The sequence below is a fragment of the Sciurus carolinensis genome, chromosome 6, assembly GCF_902686445.1.
Source record: "Sciurus carolinensis chromosome 6, mSciCar1.2, whole genome shotgun sequence".
Taxonomy (NCBI): Eukaryota; Metazoa; Chordata; class Mammalia; order Rodentia; family Sciuridae; genus Sciurus; species Sciurus carolinensis.
The window spans coordinates 8,459,595-8,482,712 of record NC_062218.1 but is presented as its reverse complement, the minus strand read 5'-3'; the positions used below and the strand labels follow the sequence as shown (position 1 = coordinate 8,482,712).

At 40.1% G+C, this 23,118-nt stretch overlaps 1 protein-coding gene across 2 annotated transcripts in view; it reads right to left on the bottom strand.

The window, feature by feature from the left end:
• Marchf6 (membrane associated ring-CH-type finger 6) overlaps positions 1–19,665 on the bottom strand; it is a 72,894-nt gene extending 53,229 nt beyond the window's left edge. For both annotated transcript variants that reach the window (XM_047555093.1, XM_047555094.1), the window contains exon 1: positions 19,422–19,665. In XM_047555093.1, coding sequence (XP_047411049.1) covers positions 19,422–19,440 — 19 coding nt within the window. In that variant the 5' untranslated portion in view covers positions 19,441–19,665. The remainder of the gene's footprint in view (positions 1–19,421) is intronic.
• Positions 19,666–23,118: the final 3,453 nt, after the last annotated feature.

Sequence of the window (23,118 nt, the reverse complement as noted above, 5' to 3'; positions counted from 1 at the left end):
ATGATAAACCAACAAACATAATACTAAGCAAACACAACAAATCTAAAATCAAGCCTCAGGGATCTGTTTAACATGGTCCAGAATAAGAACTTGGATCCCTAGAACTGAGCTTCTTACTCAGACTGCAAAGTCAAAGCTAGGTTGCTAGTAAAATCTCAACCTAAATGAGAGAAGGCAAACTACAGATGTCAACACTGAAATGACACAAATGTTAGGATTACCTGGAAAGTATTTTTTAAAATATTTTTTAGTTGACAATGAACCTTTATTTTTTCTTGTATTTGGTTATATGTGGTGCTGAGAATCGAACCCAGTGCCTCAAATGTGCTAGGTGAAACCCAGTGCCTCACACATGCTAGGCAAGTGTTTCACCACTGAGCTACAAACCCAGCCCTGGAAAGTATTTTAAAGTATTCATCATAATTTTTTATATTTATTTATTCTTATGTGGTGCTGAGGATTGAACCCAGTGCCTCACACGTGCCAGGCAAGTGCTCTACCACTGAGCCACAACTCCAATCCCATAAACATGTTTTAATGAGCAATTACAAACACATTTGAAAGAAATGAAACTGAAGGTTTCAGCAAATAAATAGAAGATATAAAAAAGAACCAAGTGGAAATTTCTGAATAAGCAAAAAATAAATAGACTTTAGAGCTGAACAAAAAGGACAGAAGAAAGAATCAGTGAATTTGAAAATGCAACAGAAGAAATTAATCTAAAGACATAAAGAAAATAAACTTAAAAAACACATCCTTGGAGACCTCTATGACTAAACAAAATATCTAACATTTGTGTCATCAGTCAGAAAAGAAGAAAGAATGTGGAACTAAATGAAGTATTCAGAGAAAACCAGTAGCTTCTCCTTATCCACAGGAAATACAATCCAAGAAATTAAGTAGATTCCTGAAACTGAGGATAGTACCAAACTCGATGTATACTATTTTTCCTATATACATATACCTTTGATAAAGTTTACTTTATAAATTAGGCACAGTAAAAAATAACAATACCTTGTAATAAAATATAACAACTACAGTAATATACTGTAATGACATTGCCAACATCACTACTCTCCTACTTTGAGGTCATTATTAAGTAAAGTACAAGATACTTGAACACAAGCACTGTGATACCATGACAGTCAAACTGATAACCAAGACAGCTACTAAATGACTTAACATGTGGATAGAGCATACAGCTAGGATACACTGAACAAAGGGATGATTCATATCCTGGGCCAGGAGTTCTTCAAGAGGAATAACAAGGGCATTATTCCATCTGTTACTTTAAGTAATCTTGTTACATGAAAACAATGAGCTTGGTCTCAACTGGGAAAAAAATACCTCTAATGTAATTCTATCCTTTCACTATTTCCAAGTAGTAATTAATAACTCCTAAAATCATCCTTTTATCCATGTTCATCTTTAGTCAATTATAATGGAGTACAAAAAATCCTAATGAATGGGTTAATGATCATTCTCCGTGAATATAAAAGATCTATTTTAAAAAAAAAAACTTCACAAGGAACTACTCATTCTTTAAATTCTACTCATCCTATAGGATTACTGCTTACCCATGTACTATGTGAACAAGAATGGAAAAAAATGAACATATCAGTAAGCTTTTCCTTAAATTATAATACATGGAAATACTTTAAACTGTGTAAATATTTTACTAACTGTATTGTCAAAATATATCCTGTCACAGGGCTCAGTGGCACACACCTGTAATCCCAACAGCTCAGGAAGCTGAGGCAGGAGGAATTCAAATCAAAGCCAGGATCAGCAAAAGTTAAGTGCTAAGCAGCTCAATGAGACCATGTTTCTAAATAAAACAAAACAGGGAGTGCCCCCCCAGTTCAATCCCCAGTACAAAAAAAAAAAAAAAGTGTGTGTCATTATTTCCATTAAAAATATTAAAATATTACACAGACATGATAAAAGAATAAAGATCTTTTAAGTTGTTGGGTTTTTCCTCCCTCTGCTGGATCACAGGGGAAAATAGAAAATAAGGGAAAAGAAAATTTTCTGCTCCATCATGGTATTTAATGCCTACCTTGTTTAGACAGAGTTCTGAACAATCAGAACACATTATTTTATTTCATACTCATAATACCAATCTTATAGTTCGGGAAAGAGAGGATAATGACAGCAGGGTAAGGTAATGCATCCAAGGCCACATAGGACTAAACAGAAAATAGTATGCAATAGATATGGCATATTAAAGGACCATCATACTCTCAGAAAACTAGCTGGAAATCTTAGATTAGCTAATTCTATTTCAGCTACTGAGACCTAAGTAAATTATCAACCAAGTGAAGAAATAAGGATTAAAATAAACTCCCAATTCTGAAAAGAACTCCTTTTGACTTTAATACACTTCCTCCCCAATTTCCTTAATCATCATGCAATCAAATAATATTACTGAATGTAATTTTTTCCACAATGCCAATGTTCTGTGTATATTTACGATAGACCACTTCAGTTTTATTAAATATTTTCCCATCTGTACAGCAGATTACTCTCTATAATAAACCACATTACTGAAATAAAGGATTAAAAACTTGGTAGTACAGCAGCTATTTAAAAAGAAGTTTTATTACTAGTGAAGCTGAGCAGTTCCAAACCTTTACCAAGGTCTCTTTCTTTGCAAATTATCTGTCCAGTTTCTTTTTGTCCACTTTACTAAATGAAATCTTTCTTTTCTTCTTTCTTTCTTTCTTTCGGTACTGGGGATAGAACCCACAGGCACTCTACCAGTGACTCACATTCCCAGTTCTTTTTTTTTTTTTGAGACAAGGTCTCTCCAAGTCTCTGAGGCTGGCCTCAAGCTTGCAATCATCCTGCCTCAGGCTCTTGAGTCAATGGGATTACAGGTATGAGACATACTGCACCAGTCTGGGGGGCTCTTAATAAGAAGTGTGTTTTTTTGTTTTTTTATTTTTTAATTAGCAAAGGATTTGAACACATTTATTCAAAGGAGGCAAAATGGAGAAAGAATTCAAGTCATTATGAAAATGCAAATTAAAATCACAATATGGTGATGGTTGCACAACAATGTGTACTTAATGCCAATGAATTTTACACCTAAATAAAACAGCAAATTCTGTAATTTATATTTTAACCACATTCTTATTTAAAAACAGTAAAATATCACTACATAATATTAAAATGACAAAAAGGAAAAACCAAAAACAAATCTCTTAACCATACTACCGAGCAATCCTATTTCTAAATAATTAACCCAGGAAAATAAAAACTCACATTCACACAAAAACCTATGTGAATATGTATCATGGTTTCATTCATAATTCCCCAAAACTGGAAACAACCACCCACAACTGTGAATCCCACAACTGTACTGAATAAACAGGAGTCTGTCCCAAAAAACACAATAACTAGGCAACAAGAAGGCATAAACTACTGACAGTATGCAACGATATTGATAAATACCAAATGCATTCTATTAAGTGAAAGAAGCCAGATTCAAAAGGGTACATGTTGTATGCTTCCATTCATGACATTCTGGAAACATTCAGAATAAGGACATTCTTAGGAACAAAAACAGATCAATGGCTATCAGGAGCTAGGTGAGGGGTGGGGGATAACCAAAAGGGTACAGGGATATTTGGGGAGAAGTGACGGAACTAATTCATCCTTGACTGTGCTAGATACAGGACCGTATGCATTTTGTCTACATGGACATTAGATAAAGGTAAATTTTACTGTATTTAAATTGCTTTAATTTTTAAAATGAAAAAACATTCTGCAGTGTAGTGTCTAAACAGACTTGTGGGAAGAAAGATCAAATGAAAAAGAATAATGAATTACTTTTCCCAATCTAAAATATGAAGCTATAGATTAAAATGTACCCAATGAGCACATTTATTTCATTCACCCTGGTAAGAATTATTTTGTCAGATAGTGTGAATATCATGAGCACTGTTTACCCAATATTTCTGGGTTTCTCCTCTCTGAGCATATAATATAAATACACTTCCCTGCCATCTCTGATATTAGGCATAAAAACTGATTTCTCTGGTCCATGAAACTACAGTGATGTGTATACATTCTCAGTATAAGTGGGGGAAATGAAACACTTCATCACTCTGTACTTTCCTGCCTCTGGTTATGGAAGCATTTGGTAAGGGATGGTGCTTCCATCAAGCAGTTTCTCCAAGTGACTACAGTTGGCAAAAGCACTAGATATGTCAGTGAGAAACTAACCTGCTGCTGCATTAGACTGCTAAAGTTTAGAGGCAGCTTGTAACTACCCCTAAAAATATCTTAGCAACTCCTTTCTTATACAGGATTTTGGCAGTTTGGGGAAAACATGAAGCAAATACTACTTACCAACATAGAAAGTCAAGAAAGAATAACCTGGTGTTATACCGGGACCAATTCTACCACCCAAAACCTCGAGTAACAAGCTGAGGCTACAAGAAGAGTAAAATCAACAAAAGATGCTTCCTAAGGTCCTTTACTAAAAAATAAATCATAAAGTAGAGTCTGCCGCAGATTAAAGCTCTCATCAGAATTACATGTGTGCAGTAAAACCACAAATCATGCTCAATCTAAAATAAAATCAATTCATTTTCTCTTCCTGGTTTTCAAAGGCAATATTCTTTTATTTTATCCTATGGGAATTTTGTTATTTTATTTAAATACCTAATACCATAATACAAGCATCTTTTTTTCCCTCTTGATACCAGGAATTGAACACAGGGACACTTAATCACTAAGTGGTTTGTGGCACAAACCCAGCCCTTTTTATATTTTATTTAGAGATAAGATCTCACTAAGTTGCGGAGGCTGGCTTTGAACTCGAGATTCTCCTGCCTCAGCCTCCCAAATTGCTGGGATTATAGGTGTGTACCACCAAGTCCAGCTTAGAATACAAGCATCTTTTAAAGTCTCTAACATGGTACTTAAAACAATAAATTTTATTACTGTTGCTTTTTAAGTGAAAAACTTCTAAATCCTTAGTACTAAGTATGGAGATAGTCCAGTATAGACAGAAGAAAAAACAACAATCAGTGAATGGAGATTATCAAATTGGGACCTGGCACAGAAGTCAGCACCTACTTTTTTTCTTTTCTTTTTTTTTTTTTTTTAGAATATGTTAAAATGCATTATCCAAAACAATTCTAGCCCTTGCTTTAACCTTTACCTTACAATTTCTCAAGTATATCTGTAGGAACTCATTGAAATCAATATTAGCCTAAAGAGTTTTTCCCTTCTAGAACAGTATACTTCATATACAACTCCCCCACCCGCCGAATATGGTCCAGTTCTGCTGGATGGACTAGGTAAATTTTTTCATCTAAGTATATCCTTTTAAAGTATGTTTTTATTAATGTACTACAATTATGCCTAATAGTGGAATTATGGCATATTTGTACATGCATAATACATAATTTGATCAATTTCATTCCCTAGGACTTCCTTTCTTTTTCCTCTTTCTTTCCCATCATTCTGTTCCTCTACTCTACTTTTTAATGGGTGCTTTATAATTACACCTAAAAGCAGGGTTAGTAGGGATATATCTGCATATGGACTTGGCACAATTTGGTCAACTTCATTCTGCAGTACCTGCCTTTTCTTTCCCCTCCTTCCTCCCTTTTGATCCCTTTCCTCTACTGTTCTCCCTTCTTTTTGCCCTGAAGTCCTTTTTTTTTTTTCTCTCCAATTTTGACTTATGAGAGAAAACATTTATTTCACTTAGCATGATGCGCTCCAGTTCCATTCATTTATCCGCAAATGATATAATTTCACTCTTCTTTACAGCTAGAACTCCACTGTTTATATACACCATATTTCTTTTATCCATTCATCTGCTGACAGATACCAAGGCTGGTTCTATAACTTGGCTACTATGAATTGCACTGCTATGAATACTGGGATAAATATATGGCTATAGTATGCAGACTTTTTTTTTTTTTTTTAATAAATACCAAGGAGGGAAATAGTTGGGTCATATAGTAGACCCATTCCCAGTCTTTTGAGAAATGTCATTCTGATTTTCATAATGGTTGTATACTAATTTCTCAGTACCTCCTCTTTACCTCCCTACCAACAATATATAATTTTTCCTTTTTCCCCTGCATCCTTGCAAGCAGTTATTATTTGTTTTAGTCATCTTTTTCACTACTGTGACTAAAAGATCTAACTAGAACGCAATTTTAAAGGAGGAAAAGTTTGAGGACTCATGGTTTCAGATTCATGGTTGGCTCCATTCTTCGGGGCTTGAGGTGAGGCTAAATATCATGGTGGGAGAGTATGGTGGAGGAAAGCAGCTCACATGCTAATCAGGAAGCAGAAAGAGAGGTATCCACTTGCCAGATACAAATATATACTCAAAGTCACACCCTACCACTTCATTTACCACTCAGTTAATCCCTATCAGGGAATTAATTCACTGATGGGTTAAGACTCTTACAACCCAATCATTTCTCCTCTGAATCTTCTTGCATTGTCTTACACATGAGATTTTGGGAGACAACAAATCTAAGCCACATGCTTCCACTCCTGGTCCCCCAAAACCCCCACTCATCTGACAATGCAAAATGTATTTAGTTCTTCCCCAAGTTCTCAGTCTCAACAGTTCAAAGACTGCTCAAAGTTCAAGTCCAAACAAAGTCTTCTCTGAGGCTCAAGGTAATCTCACATTATGAGCGCCTGTAAAATTAAAAGCAATTTTACAAGTATCCAATCATGGTACAGAATAAACATTTCCATTCACAAAATTAGGGACATAGAAAGAAGGGAACGGACCAAGGCAAGAAGGAAATCCAGCTGGGCAAACAAGTCCTGTAGCTCCATGTCCAGCATCTGGGGCACATGAAGAACATCATGTTCTCTCCAAATGGCTCATGTAGCCCCGCCCCTGTAGTCTTGTTCATTGCAGCCCAAGAGGCCCTTCTGTTGGCTTGTCCCTGCTCAATTTCTTCAGCTTCCTAAAACAATGACCCACGTTACTGACCTTTCTTAATTTGGAGGATCTCCACTGTAGCTTCGGATTCCTCCTCACACCTCCACACTTCACCTTCCCAGGGGCTGCCCACAGGGACTCCAACCCTGCTGCACTTTGCCTGGTCTCCCAGGCCTTCCTTTGAAATCTTGGTGGAAGCCTGCTTAATCCCCTAACTACAGCACCCCTGCATTCTGGCAGAACCAGTACCACATGGTTGACGCCAAGGTCTGCCGCCCTCTTGAGCAGTAGTCAAGCCTCCAGGGACCCTGCCTGAAGCAGCCTCTGAGTGGCTGTGCATGTTGAAAACAAAAAAACTTCCTAGGCCCCCTGTACAAGAAGGGTGCCCCACGGGTCTCTTCTCAAGAGAATTTTCACCTTTACTCCCTTGAGTTTTAGATGGGTGCAGTCTTGCCAGCTCCTCAGATGCCCTCAAGTCATCATTCTTACTGTCTCTGGGCAAGGTCTTTCGTATTTTTCTTTAGCAGCGGTAATGTCTTTAACAACTGCAACTTCCTTAGCCCTAGTTTTACTCCTGCCTTTCAAGTTCACGGTTTTTCAAATCTTTCTGCTCAAAAAGCTTCTGAACCACATGGTCAGGTTAGTCACAGCAATGGCCCCACTCCTTGTACCAATTTCTGTTTTAGTCAGTTGTTTTTTTTACCACTGTGACTGAAAGGCCCAACCAGAACACCTGTAGAGGAGGAAAAGTTTACTTGAGGGCTCATGGTTTCAGAGGTCTTAGTCCATTGAAGGCAGGCTCCATTTCTCAGGGCTCGTCATGGCAGAAGAGTATGGTAAAGGGAAGCAGCTCACATGGTCAAGAAGCAGAGAGACTCCACTGCCCAGATACAAATATAAGCCACAGCCTATCACTTCAGTTACCACTCAGTTAATCCCTATCAGGGAATTAATTCACTGATTGGGTTAAGACTCTTAAAACCCAATCATTTCTCCTCTGAACCTTCTTGCATGTCTTACACATGAGATTTTGGGGGACACCACATCTAAACCGGAACATTATGGTTTGGGTTTTATTTGTACAGGAGATTTAAACCAGGGATGCTTTATCACTGAACTACATTCCAAAGTCTTTCTATTTTCTCTTCTGAGAAAGGGTATTACTAAGTTGCCCAGGCTGATCTCAAACTTGCATTATGCTGCTCAGTCTCCCAAATTGCTGGGATTATAGATGTGCATCACCATAACTGGCACCTACTACTTGTATTCTTTCTGACTGTCATTCTAACTGGAATGAAATGAAATCTCAGTGTAGTTTTGATTTGCATTTTCCTGACTGCTAAGGATATTGAACATTTTTTCATGTTATTTGTTAGCCATTAATATTTCTTCTTTTAAGAAACATCTCTTTAATTCACTTGCCCACTTATTTATTGACCCATTCCACTGGCTTTTCTAGACAATAACCATATTCAACAATGTATTCTAAGTGCCTACTATGAGGAAAAAGAAAGCTCTAAAAGCTGTAGGTACGTGTTATTACGCCTAAGCCTTTATCTATCTTGGAAATTTATATTAAGACCTCAGCTGGGCATGGTGGCATAGGTCTGTAATCCAGCAATTCATGATGTGAGGCAGGAGGATCACAAATTCGAAGACAGTCTCAGCAACTTAAGCAAGACCCTAAGCAACTAAGTGAGAACCTGTCTCAAGAAGAAAAAATTAAAAGGGTTGGGGATGTAGCTCAATGGTAGAATGCCTCTGGGTTCAATCCCCAGTACCAAAAAAATCAAAATCTCTCTTCTCTACTTCTGGTGGTTAAAAAAAAAAAAAAAAAAAAAAATCAAAATCTCTCTACTTCTGGTGGTAAACTGGTAAGAATTTAACAAAGCCTTTTTTTTTTTTTTCAATCACTAAGAGACTTTATTTTTTAGAATGGACTTAGATTTATGGAAAATAGGAGGATATACAAAGTTCCCATAAAACCAACACACATCCCCTATTATTAACATCTTAGTAGGATTTGCTGGACTTACCATTTAATGAACCAATACTGATACATTATTGTTAAAGTCCACAGTACACTCAGAATTGCTTAGTCTTTACGTTTTAGTGTTCCTTTTCTGTTCTACAATCCACATAAATTTAGCTGTCATGTCTCTCTTGATTCTGGAGTTCTCTCAAATTTTCCTTGGTTTTGATGACCTTCACTATTTTAAAGAATACTGGTTGGGTATATATTTATTGGATTCTCCTATTTTAGAAACTGTCTGATTCATGATTAGATTGGGGATGAGGGATTTGGGGAGTAAAATCACATTGGTAAACTGCCATTTTCATCAAATAAAGAGTATATAACATCAACATGATTTATGAAAGCTTTGACCTTATTTCATTTAGATTAAGTAAGCAGATTTTTACTATCTGATTATCAACAAAATATTAAAAGCATGTTACTGAAAAAATATTACTCAAAATATCTGTGGGTCACTGACATACCCTGAAACATATATGCAAGCTGTATATATTCACTGCATAGAATATACATAGTCCTTTTAAAGTAACAAATTTAACAACTCTATGGCAATATGAGAAAATGCATAACGTTCAGTAAACAAAGCAGGAATTTTAAAAAAATACTCTAGGGGATGGGTTGTAGCTCAATCACAGAGTGCTTGCCTAGCATGTGTGAGGTACTGGGTTCAATCCTCAGCACTGCATATAAATAAACAGAGTTGGGGATATAGCTCAGTTGGTAGAGTGCTTGCCTCACATGCACAAGGCCCTGGGTTCAATCCCCAGCACAATCGATCAATCAATCAATCAAGGCATAAAAAAAAATACTATTTAAAAAGCACACTCTACTTCCAACCATGTAAAAACACAATTGCTTAAATAAGAAAACGTAAAATGAGAGGCATTATAACTGACTAAACAAGAACATGGGTGATGTTTCTTCACATCTTTTCCTCAAAGTATTGTGTTTCACTTCCACTGTTACAAATATAAATAAAAATCTTTAAACTGCTCAGCTTTGGGGGGGAAATTTTTTTACTCTATCTACTTTTTAAAAAGGTGGATTTGGGGATTAGGCCTTGCAAATGGTTTAAAAATTCCAATTCTCTGTATAGTGAAATTTAGTTGTTTCTCATCTCTCCAGAGTATTATTATTACTAAATTAACAATTCATCTTTTCTGTTGCTCCTGAAAGCCTGAAAACTACATTTTTTGGTCTCCTTGCTGATTAGGCTTGTGTTAAATCTGTCAGGAGAAAGACGAAGGAGATCAGATGAAGGAGGGAAACAGCAAAACTATCTTGTAGATCTAAACACCAGCAGTGGCAGTGAATAGCAGGTACTAAGGTACTGGAGATCCTCAAGTGGTTACAAAAGTGATGGTGGCAACTCTGTCAGTCAGCAGGCAACTTCAGCAGCACAGGAAATGGCTTCAATAGTTTCAGCCACAGTAAGCCAGATCAGTGTATCTCATCTCAGTTTCAAATTCCCTCTTCAGTACACATTCAATGAGAAGGCACTGTACTCTTAAAAATTTTTTGGGGGGCTGGGAATATAGCTCAGTTGGTAAAGTGCTTACCTTATAAGCACAAGGCCCTGGGTTCGATCCCCAACATCACAAAAAAAAGAAAAAAAGAAAAAAAGAAAAAAAATTTTTTTGCAGTTAAGTTTTGCCAGTAGAGGGTACTAGAGGGACATCCAAGAAAGAGGCAGTCTTCTGTTGTACCATCAGTAGGCTTGTTTTAATGAATACCTTCCCACAGTCCTATTGATGAGGATCTACGAGTTCAGGCCTTGCACAAAGTACACAGAGGTATCCCAACTCCCTCTTCGTGCCCACTCATCAACTTTGGGCCCCTACTCTGGAGGGTTGCTGTCTGCTCCCTGGAAAAAGTTCACCACTTTACATTCTTACCAGCAATAAATGAAAATTCCAGTTCCTCCACATCCTCACCAACAGAGAGTTAGTCTTTCTTTTATAGTATCACTTTTTCACTCTATTAGATATGCAGTGATAGCTCATTGCAGTTTAACATCTTATATGTACCACAAATTAACTACAGTGTACAACTCAACAGTTTTTAGTATATTGTACACCATAATCACAATCTACTTCTAAAGCAATCATCATCCCAAAAAGAAACCTTATAACTAACAGCAGTTACATCTGCTTTCCACAGTCCCAGGTAAGCACTAATCTACTTTCTCTATATATAGACTTACCTATTCTGAACATTTCATACAATTAAGACTACATAAAATATGGTCCTCTGTGACTGGCTTCTTAGCACAGTATTTATGAGGTTCATCCAAGTTGCAGCATATTATCAGTACTTCATTCCTTTGTACTGCTGAACTCCACTTTATACAGACCACATTAACCAATATTTGATGGGCACAGGATTGTTTCCACTATCTGGCTATCAAAAATAATGCTATGAACATACATGCAGAAGTTTATATATGAACACATATTTTGTAATCTCTTGCATACACACCTAGAAATGGAACTGCTTGGGTCATATGATTACTCGGTTTAATTTCCTGAGAATTACCAAAATCATATGAACCATTTTACATTCACACCAACAAGAAATGAAGGTTCCAATCTTTCCATAATCTTCACAAACTTCTACTGTCCCTTTGATAACTGCCATCCTACAGGGTGTAAAGTGATACTTCCACATGGTTTTTATTTGCATTCACCTACTGACAGATGATGTTAGCATTTTTTCATGTGCTCAACAGCATGCATGTACATATACTTTTTTGTATAGTCTTTTTCTAAATCTTTGGGCCATTTTTTTTTAAGGGTTGCTTTCTTATTATCGAGTTTTGAGTTTTTCTGGTACACTCTAAATCCTTTATTATAAACATGTTTTTAGTTTTAGTTTTTAGTGTAGGACCTAATCCAATATGACCGATGTCTTTATAAGACTAGGCAAAATGAGAATTCAATTATCTCCTAATAATCTAGACATAAGAGATTTATAAAAGCTTAAAACACAGTTAGCCGGCATGATGGTGCATACATGTAATCCCAGTGACTCAGGAGGTTGACGCAGGAGGACCACAAGCCCAAGGCCCACCCCAGCCACTTAGTGAGAACCTGTCTTAAAATAAAATATAGCTGGGCTAGGAATTTGGCTCAGCTGGTAGAGTACCTGCCTAGCATACACAAGGCCCAACACCACATACAAAAAAAGTAGTCAAAACAAAAAATAAAATAAAAGGACTGGGGATGTAGCACTGGTAAAGCATTCATGGGTTCAATCTCTCATACCAAAAAAATGAAATTAAAACAAAGCTACGATTGTCACTAAAAATTTCTCCCTTGGAAAACGTACTTACTTATCATAGTTAATAGTTATTTTTGTTAACATGTATTGATTTTATTAATTTTAAGTAGTGTAGCCAGGCTTGGTGGTGCACGCCTGTAATTCTAGTGGCACGGGAGGCTAAGGCAGGAAGATCAAGAGTTTGAAGCTAGCCTCAGCAAAAAAGTAAAGCACTAAGCAACTCAGTGAGATCCTATCTCTAAATATACAAAATAGAGCTGGAGGTATGGCTCAGTGGTTGAGTGCCCCTGAATTCAAACCCCAATACCATGCCCCCCTGCAACCCAAATAATAATAGTCTATTTCCAGTGGCTTGGGATGCTGAGACAGGAGGACTGTAAGTTCAAAATCAGCAATTTAGCAAGGCCCTAAAAACTCAACAAGACCCTGTCTCTAAATAAAAAACTAAAAGGGCTGGGAATGTGGCTCACCGGTTAAGCGCCCTGGGTTCAATCCCTAGTACCAAAAAAATAAAAATAAAAACAAAAAATAAAATTCATTTTTCACTTCAAATGTGGTAAATACAGCCCACATAAACAAAAGTCCTTTGGGTCCTCAATTTTAAGTACGTAAAGGAGCCCTAAGATCAAATCTCTGAGACTGACTATTCTCTATCAGTGGTGCCTTGATAGAGACTACTCCATTCAAGTGCCTCTAAGAACTTTGCTATGACTAAGGAAGGAAATTTATCCTGGGTACAGAACAGGTATTCAATATTTAATAAATTTTTAAAAAGGCACAGAATCTCCATATCTTTTATCTCAAAGTGTTACAAAAAGAACTGTACACTAAGAATAATTTTACTGTATATAAATTGTATTTTATTAATTTTCACAGAATATGCCATCAGGCAGGATCAGGGAAAGAGACAAAGTCAAAAAGAATATTATAAAGAAGTTATAAGAAATAAGGGTACAAGAAATGCTTCAGTGTCTTCCAAGCCTTCAAGAATTCATGTCTGCTATGGGTTGAACTATGTATGCCCCTGCCCAAGTCCCCCAATAAAACTGTACACTGAAGCCCTAACCAACAGAAGCTCAGAATTTGACTGTATTTGGAAGGATGATTAAGTTAAAATGTGTGTGTGTTTTGTTTGTTTGGTTTTTGGTTTTTTAATGTAGGTCCTAATCCAATATGACTGATGTCTTTCTAAGTCTAGGAAACATGCACAGAAGGAAGACCATGTGAAGACACAGGAAGAAAGCAAACATCCAGAAGTCAAAGGAAAAGGTTTCAGGGTCTGTCACCTTTATCTCAAACTTCTAGCCTCCAGAACAAGAGAAAATAAATTTCTCTTGTTTAAGCACCCAGCTTATGGTACTTTGTTATGGCAGTCCTTAAAAACTAAAGCAATGCTCAGAACTGAACTTTTCCCACTCCTGGTTGATGAAATTACTCCAGATATCAATAATCTTTAACTCCTCCTCTCTACACTTCTTATTAATTACTATGTCCTATTAATTTTACACTAGTCTGGTTTTTCTTTTTCACATTCTTTTCATTTCCACTGCCTTAAACTCCCATAATATCTTACCTAGCTTACTACAACAACCATCTAAAATACAACATGAGTTGCTGGGCACCACTGTGCCCACCTGTAATCCCAGTGTTTGGGAGGCTGAGACAGGAGGATTGCGAGTTCAAAGCCAGCCTCAGCAAAAGTGAGGAGCTAAGTAACTCAGTGAGACCCTATCTCTAAATAAAATACAAAATAGGGCTGGGGATGTGGCTCAGTAGTCAAGTACCCCTGAGTTCAATCCCCAGTACCCTAATTTATTAATTTTTAAAATACAATATGAATTAATGTTTTCCCTTATTGTCTTACTTCCTATTCCCTTTTTAAGAACTCTTGTCATTCTTCCTATATTATACTAAATATAAGTGATCTTAATGTCTTTAGAGGGGAAAAATAAAACCCACTAAAATAAGCCCAGCTTGGGAGAAAGGGGAAGTCAGTATGTGGGAAAGGACATTTAGTTAGCCTAGTATCACTCACTTAGGAGCTATGGGATGGTTTTGAACAGAGGTTAAAAAAAAAATTGTCTTGCCCGTCACTGGTCATTTGTTTGCTATCAACTGTTAAATCCTAACATCCTAAGAAACACTCTAGTTCAACAATGAAGTAGGCCTCTTTTGGAATGTCTGCCCAGTTCAAGAATGGACACAGTCATGATTTTTATTATTACATTACCTTTCCCACTGCCTCCCAGCTTCTTGGATTAGATTGCAGCACCCAGAAATGTAGGTTTAACAACTGATAACAAACAAGTAGCCACTGAGAAAGCAGCAAGACAATTTCTCACCTCTGCTGAAAACCATCCCATAGCTCCTTATTTCACTGAAGTAAAAGTCAATGAAAGTCCTATATGTTCACACCCACTCCAATCTCCTATTATACTTATCCTCTCAAAGTCATTCAATCCATTGCAGCTACACAGCTCTCCTGGTGATTTCTTGAACATTCTAGGCATGGTTACTTCTTCTGCCTGGAATGCTGTACCCACAAAGCCTCTCCAGGACTAATTCCTCCTGTTCTCCTTTTCTCAGTGAGGACTTAGTAACTGTCATATTTAAAACTGAGACCCCTGCCCTCATGTCCTGGCACTCCTTATTCTTTCAACTTACTGTTTTCCACAGCCCTTATATATAACCTCTGGTTAAACAGTATAACTTGTTACAAATGTATTTTCTGTCTTCCCTTTCTCCTCTACCAAGCTAATTAGAATATAGTAAACTCTATGAAAGGGTTCTACTCTATTTTCTTCTCTAACCCAAGTTCATAGAACAAGTGCTCAATAAACATGTCAAATACATGAATATTGCTGGATCGCAAGCACACCAAGGCAGTGAAAGTTGATCTGTGGTTCTTCAAGAAAAACTAAGACATGTCTGAAAGCAGAGTTGAAAGACCATGTGGTTTGAGAGAGTAAGTAACTAGCTGCTAACTCTGTCATCTGACTGTCCTTTTAACTCATTTCTTCTGAATTTAAATTACTTCAAGCTTTTATATCATAGTGGAGATAGAACATGATCAACTGCAATACACTTCAATTTCAAACCTTTTGAATATTTTCCAAACAGCATAAAGTACAATGTTTTAGTATCCCACATAAAATTACTGATGAAGATTTTGTATTGTGTTCTGATAATATAAGCAGTAATTCAGCAAAATGGGAAAAAAAAAAAAACAGCTTTATATATCACTGGACTGAAATGTGAGCATTGTACTATGGCAAAATGTTTAACAGCTTTTCTAGGGCTTCATAAATCAATACTTATTTGCAACATCTATTCCAATATTGCAATGTTTTGCCTTTAAAAAAAAAAAAGTACCCTCTTGAGCAAAAGATGGATTGTTTTTTGAAACTGGAAAATCTCAGATGCATTGCAGGATCAGATTCTAACCCATTAAATGAGGTTGCATATCTAAGGTCTTTTCCAACTCTGAAGTTTAAATATCTGATGACAGCAATTTACACAACACATCTGCACACAAACTACACTCAAATAACGAGTTCTTAATCCCCTTTATTATAAGAGAGAAGAGTTACCCTCTATGTGCATGGTGGGTATTTAAATAACATTCTTAATCTCTCTGTTCAGAATATTAAAATATTTTTTAAATGAAAGAGTAAACCACATTATTAGTGTTTTCAAGAATGGAAGACAAGGGCTAGGGAGATAGTTCAGTTAGTAGAGTGCTTGCCTTGCAAGCACAAACAAGGCCTTCAGTTCAATCCCAAGTACAGCAAAAAAAAAAAACCAAAAAACAAAAAAATAGGGAGACGAGAATAACAGATTTTTAAAATTTTAATTTTCTAGGGCTGGGGATGTACCTCAGTGGTAAAGCACTTGCCTAGTACATAAAAGACTATGGATTCAACTCACAGCAATGCAAAAAATGAAATAAAATAAAATTTTAATTTTCTTATGTTTGGCCACATGTTTCCAAATCGCCCAAGAGGAAAATCAACAACCTGTTTATAAACAGATAAAAACCCAAGATTATTTAAGAAATAATTTAGCCAGGCACTGTGGCACACACCTGTAATCTCAGCTTCTATGGAGGCTGGGGCAGGAAGATTGCAAGTTCAAAGCCAGCCTCAGCAACTGTGGGAGGCCCTAAGCAACTTAGAAAGATCCTGTTTCAAAATAAAACATAAAAAGGGCTGGGGATGTGGTTCAGTGGTTGAGAATACCTGGATTCAATGCCTAGTACTGAGGGGGAAAAAAAAAAAAGATCTAAGCCAGAGGGACTGAGGGAGGTGGAATTCAAGTTTGAGACCAGCCTTAGCAAGTCAGTGAGACTGTTTCAAATGAAAAATAAAGGACTGGGGATATAGCTCAGTTGGTAGAGTGATTGTCTATCAAGAAAAAGGCCCTGGGTTCAATCCCCAGCACCACCAAAAAAAAAAAAAAAAAAAAGCACCTCTTCAAATGAAAAATAAAAAGGGTTGGGGATGTAGGTCAATGGTAAAGAGCTCTTGAATTCAATGGTTCAATTCCACATTGGGAGGTGGGGGGAGTTCAGTACAGGGTCAGGACTTTAACTGACCTAACAAATAGAACAACTGTTTATAACCTTTTGGCATCTTCATTTTAAAATTTTTTACTACGAAATCCACCAGAGCTTTCCATTTCCTTCCAGTGTTAATTCAAATTAAATTTAAATTGTGAAAATTTCAGAGGACTTTCAATTTTAAATTTTGCGAAAGCATGAAAAGTATTAAAATTAATGACTAACAGTTTCCTAAAAACAACTGCAAAGTTAGGTTTTGTCAACTTATATTAATGATTCATCCTATAAAGGGAGTGACAAAAATAAGTTATTTCAACATCAGACACTTGTTAATCACTTATAAATATTTAAGGATGGAGTCTGGCATACAGAAGTTTGAATCTTGCCTCTACCATCTACTACCTGTGTGACCTGGAGCAAGGTACTTAATCATACCGAACTTCAGTTCTCTAACCTGAAAAATAGGGATACTGCACACCAAAAAATGTTGACAGAATTAAATGGGATAAGGAAGGGAGGGGGAATGGGATTAGGAAAGACAGTAGAAATAATTGGACATAACTTTCCTGTGGTCATACAGGAACACACGACCAGTGTAACTCCACATCATGTACAACCAAAAGAATGGGAAGTTAAATTCAGTGTTTGTATAATATGTCAAAATACATTCTAATGTCACATATAACTATCACATATTGACTCCTCAATAAATATTAGTGGGGCTGGGGAGATGACTCAGTTGGTAGAGTGCTTGCCTTGCAAGCACAAGGCCCTGGGTTCGATCCCCAGCACCAAAAAAAATAAATAAATAAATAAATAAATAAATAAATAAATAAATAAATAAATATTAGTTACTTTAACAGGGAACAGTGTTCAAGTCAATAAAAAAAATTATTTCTACCTTATCCTGATTATAATTTTACAAGGGAAAAACAATAAAAAATACATTGCATCTTTAATGGTATCATAGACACCGCGGTTTCTCAATTACTTAATTACCAATGACTACTGTCATGCCATAAATACATGCAAGAATCACGTGCCATAGCCAAAAGAATGGGGATTTAATTTAATATGCCAGTACATATGATGCTGTAGAGTACACGTGATAAAAACATGTCTTAGTCGATTTATTCATTAAAATTTGAATACAAAACTATGTGAAACCTATACAGATGGTAATTTACATGCAAGGTCCACCTACCAAAAAAATGTGATTCCTAATCTTCAGCAGTTTCACTTTACTATTTTTTTCCCCAAGGAGTCTCCAGTGGCGATTAGCTTCACTCACCGCACATAAAAAACAAGCTGTGGCATAATGAAAGGGTAGCTGTTTTCTGTAAGAATACCTAGGTTCAAATCTTTCTCCTTACTACCGGTGTGAATCCTGGACAAGCTATTAAAATAACGAAGCCTAAACTTCCACGTCTATAAAAGATAATAACACCTACCTACTCCACGGGGTTGTTACAAAGATCAAATGTGAATGTGCGTGAGTATGCTTCGTAAACTATCCAAGTGCCTCATGTCTTTATCGGTGAGGTTTCTATTAAGCTACGACTCTGAAAACTGTTCAATAATAATATCACACTTTCGTCATTCATTCTTGGACTCCATGAGAGTGTTCGATGACCCATCTCATTTAAAATCACCAAAATCTCAATCCATGAAACCGAATACTACTAAGCCGCTACTCCCACAAACACCCTCCAAGTAGAAAAGTACCTGCCCTGTACCCGGAAGGTCAGTAAGGTCCTCGGCAGACCGTCAACCGCCGTAGACTAAACACACAGCACTGCTTCACCACCGCCCGCCGCCCCGGTGGGCGAGCAAGAGGGTGCTCAACACCGCCCGGCGCTCGGTTTTCAGGGTTGTGCGGCTCACGCCGCCGAACCGACAGGCTCATACCCACAGAACGAAACCAGGCAAGCCCCGCTCGCCGGTGTCCGCCATCCGAACAAACAAGCAAAACAAACCCCGAGCTACGCCAAAACAAAAGACGGGGCAAGAGCCCGGGCCCGGAGCCACCCTGCGCGCGGCAAAGGGCAAGGTCTCCGAGCAGGGGTCACGCCGTCCACTCGGCCGTGCCCCGCACATCTTCCGTGAAGTTTCAAAGTCAACAGAGAAGTGCGGCGCGGGGCAGGGGCCGCGGGGCAGGGGCGCCGGCCGGGGCGCGAGGCAGGGGCGCGGGGCAGAGGCGCCGGCCGGGGCCGCGGGGCAGGGGCGCGAGGCAGGGGCGTCGGCCGGGGCCGTGGGGCAGGGGCGCGGGCCGAGGGCGCGGGCAGGGTGCGGGGCAGGGGGCGCAGACCCGGGCGCCGAGGCCAGAGCGTGGGGGAGGGGCGCGCGGACCCCGCCGCCCGCGCCCGCGCCCCGCGCCTCGCGCCCCCAGCCCAGCCGCGCGGCCGGGTCTCCGCGGCGCCGCGCCCCCGCCCCCTCGCGCGGCAGGCGGGACGCGGCGGGGGCGCGCAGGGGGTCGCCCTCCGCCCCTCGCCCGCGGCCCGGCCGGCAAACGGCCTGGCGCGCCGCCGCCCGCCGCAAGCGCCGCGGGCCCCGCGCGGGCCCGGCCCGAACCCCGGAGCTGTGCAAGCGCGGGCGCCGCGGCGCCGCCGACCTACCTTCCTCGGCGGTGTCCATCTTGTCTGGGGGACCGCGGTGACGCAGCCGCGAGGCTCTCGCGGCCAGGCCCGAGCCTTCCGGCCGGGCGGGAAAGAAGGGAGGGGAAGGAGGGGAGGAGGGAGAGGGAGCCGGGCCCCGGCAGGTGCGTGTGCTCAGGTGCGAGAGAGGAAGCGAGAGGCAGGAGAGAGGGGGAGAGGGAGAGGGAGAGAGGCTGACAGAAAGCGAGCGTCGGGGAGGGGGAGGGGCGGGCGGCCGAGAGGCGAGGCCTGGGCGGGGCGCGCGGCGGAAGGGGCGGGGCACCAACGACAGGTGGCGTCACTTCCGGCGGCCGCGCGCGCAGGCCCCTGTGCGGCGGGCTGCGGGGGCGGGGAGCGGCCTGGCGGCGTGGGCGGTGTGGGCGGTGCGGGCGGCGCGGGGTGGCGGGGTGGAAGCCTAAGCGGACACTAAGCTTGGAGGCCGCGTTCTCGGGGACAAAGGAAGCGCGGCGCCGCGGATCCCAGTGGCGCGAACGAGCGCCTGGTGGTGAGGCCGCGAGCCCTGAGCGCGCCCAGACCCGCGTGCGGGACAAAGACCCCACCTTCGGGGAGCTGGTAACAATAACCCTGGCGCTTGGAAAACGCTTCTGCCGCCCGCGCCCGAGATTCTGGTGCCGAGAGCAAGCGTCTCTGTTCGGCACCTGGACAGTGAACAGTGCACGTTTTGAGAAAGTACTAAAACATCACTGCGATGTAAAAAAACTGACCACCGAAACTCCTCCCATGGAAATTGCTGCATTTCGCTAGGAGCTACCTAGTTGAACCGCTGAGGCTGGAAGTGGACGCGTGCCTGACCAAAGCCGAATTGTTGAAAGATTGAACTCTGCCTTCAATCAGTACCCTTCCTCGCTCTAATCCTTAGCTTTTGCTCTAAATGAGAAAATACAGATTAAAAGGGCTACACATTAGAATTGTCTGATTAGAAGCATAGAAGTCTCCCCAACTTCACTTTCTAAGCAATATGCTGATGACTTAGCGAAACTTGATCCAAGAATGCTAACATTTTCTTCTGTGTTAGTGGACTAATTGGCAAGCCCCTTCCCTTGATCATCAATCAGAATAAGGATTAAAATAAAAATAATGAAATGGAGTCTTCCAAAGAGCAAGCAGCCCCTGATTATCGTCACTAATTTGACTAATATCACTCATGTTACTCAAAGCAGAAAAAAAAACTCCTCTTGGTACAATAATGGAGACCCACTGATTTCAAGGTCTGGTCCTGAGAATTGAGCAGACAACCATCCATAAAGATGTTTATACTATCTCCAAGGAGACTAAATTTGAGGGCAGCTCTGTCCCCAACCCTTCTTTCCACACAACCCCAACAAGATCTCGCACTCCTAAGGCCTATGGCAGAGCACTCTTAGCTAGCTGATCCCGGGAGCACAGATAGGTACCATCCAGACCCATTGGAGACATAACATAAGGGAAAGGATTCTGAGAAAGATTTGCTGAAGAAAGTACTAATAGTACTTAGGACACTTATGTGAACATGCCGGCCACAGAGGAAGATTAGGACTAGAGGTGTGTGTGTTAGGTATGGAAGGCTTCCTCTCTGTTTAGGGTCCTTCCATTGTGATCCTTAAAGGAAAGTTCCTCGGAACAATTCTCCTTTCTACATAGTAATATCCTGTGCAATTACCCCTACCTTTTTTCTTTTAGATTTGGGCTGTTAAATATAAGCGTAATTAACCAACATTTATTTAAGTTGTAAATCAGTCAGACTTACCTTTGTTGCTATCGACAGAAATAAGGGAAGTGGGAGGGATGGACTGTTGATAGGAACAAGTTGTGAGAAAGGTAGGAGTCTCTTGGGCCTCAAGGACCAATGGAGTCAGAGTCCTCCTCTCCTACCATTCCTTAGCTTGACACCTCTCTGCACATTGGTTTCATGCTGTCCAACTAACTTCCTCCACATGAGTGGAAACAAGGCCAGTGACAGCTCTCAATGTCACTACTTCAGCCTCACCATTAGGCTGTGAATGATGACCTTTTGAATTAAAAATTCCCAGGAAAGGACAGTTCATCTGCCCAGCAACTCTCCCATCCCTGAACCAAATGATTGTGCTGAAGAACTAGGATCTATAAAGACAGGAACACAAGCATATTCTTGTAATTCTGGTGTATATGTTTTCACTGTAACAATAGAAGAGTCTACTTATTCAGCCATAAATTGAGTAAGAGGGTACTATCCTTAGAAAATTGTCGGGGTTTCCGGGACCCCCAGCCTTGGGCACGGTCAAGATGGCGCTTGGCACTGAGCCAAAAGCGGCCAGCTATACAGTAAACAACCAGCGAATTCCAATGATTGGCTAGTTAACAATGTGATTAGAGCATGCCCCCCTCGTGTACCTATTCTATGCCTGCAGCTGTCCGCGCGTTTACCTCGTGTGCTCTCCCCTGATTGGTTGAAGTGTATATAAGCTTGATGGGTTGGGGAGTAGAGGAGAAGCTGAGAGTAGGAGTAGAAGCGAGGAAGAAGAGTACGAGCGAGGGCGATAGCCGAGTGGGAGAAGCGGAGCGGCCGAAGCAGGCGTGAGCCGAGCGGGAGAAGCGGAGCGACTGGAGCAGGAGAGAGTTAAGCAGAGGGAAAGAGAGCGAGAGAAAGAAAAGAGAGAAGGGGATAGAAAAGAGGGAAAGAAAGGAAGACTGTGCACAATAAACTTCCAAAGCTTCAGACGTTTGTCGTGTCTCTCTCTGCAGGCAGAGGGAACGCGATAGAAAATGGTTTGGTTGAAGGGCCCATTGTGATTAAGGCTTGGTTCCCCAACTCCCAGGGTGCTATTGAGAAGTGTGGAACCTTTGGGATGTGGAGCCTAGCAAGAGGTCTTTAGGTCATTGGGGGTGTATCCTCAGAAGATAGTTCTTATGGAACTTCTTAGTAGTTCCAGTAGGTCATGATAAAAGCCTGAGTTTGACCCTACACAGCTCTTGGCTCCTGAGTTGAGATGTAATCACTTACTCTTCCGTACACTGTGCCATCCACCATTCATCGTGAGATCCTCTGCAGAAGTAAACTTATGTAGGTGCCATGCCCTTGAACCTTCAACACTGTGAACTAAATAAGCCTCTTTTTGCTTCATAAGTAGCTTGTGTCAGATATTTTCTTATAGTGTTAAAAAGTTGACTCATACAGAGGGGAAGTGGGGGAGGACACCATATAATTTTTTGAGTACTAACTATAATAATAACAAACTAACAATAACAGTAATTAACCAAACTCCGTATTATGTCCAGTGATATCAACAGCAATTCCTTGAAGTTAATATACCCATTTACAGATAAACCTTCAGATTCACAGCTGGTAAACAACTACCCCTAGGCCATACATGAAGCAGAAGAGGAATCACAATTCAGGCATAGTTCTGTCCAACTCTGAGCCTCCACTTTGTGAGCCTCATTGGTTTGACTTTAGTAGCCTCTCATGGCATTAACTTTTTTTTTTTTTTCCAAATTTGACTCTTTATTAAGCCGGTCAGCTGACTGTCTCACACTGCCCCTGAAAATGGCAATTACGAGAACAGCCCCGACCATAGGGTTGTAGGGCTTCTTCTTTTTTTTTTTTATTTATTTTTATTGTAAACAAATGGGATACATACTGTTTCCGTTTGTACATGAAGTAAAGGCATACCATTTGTGTAATCATACAACTACATAGGGT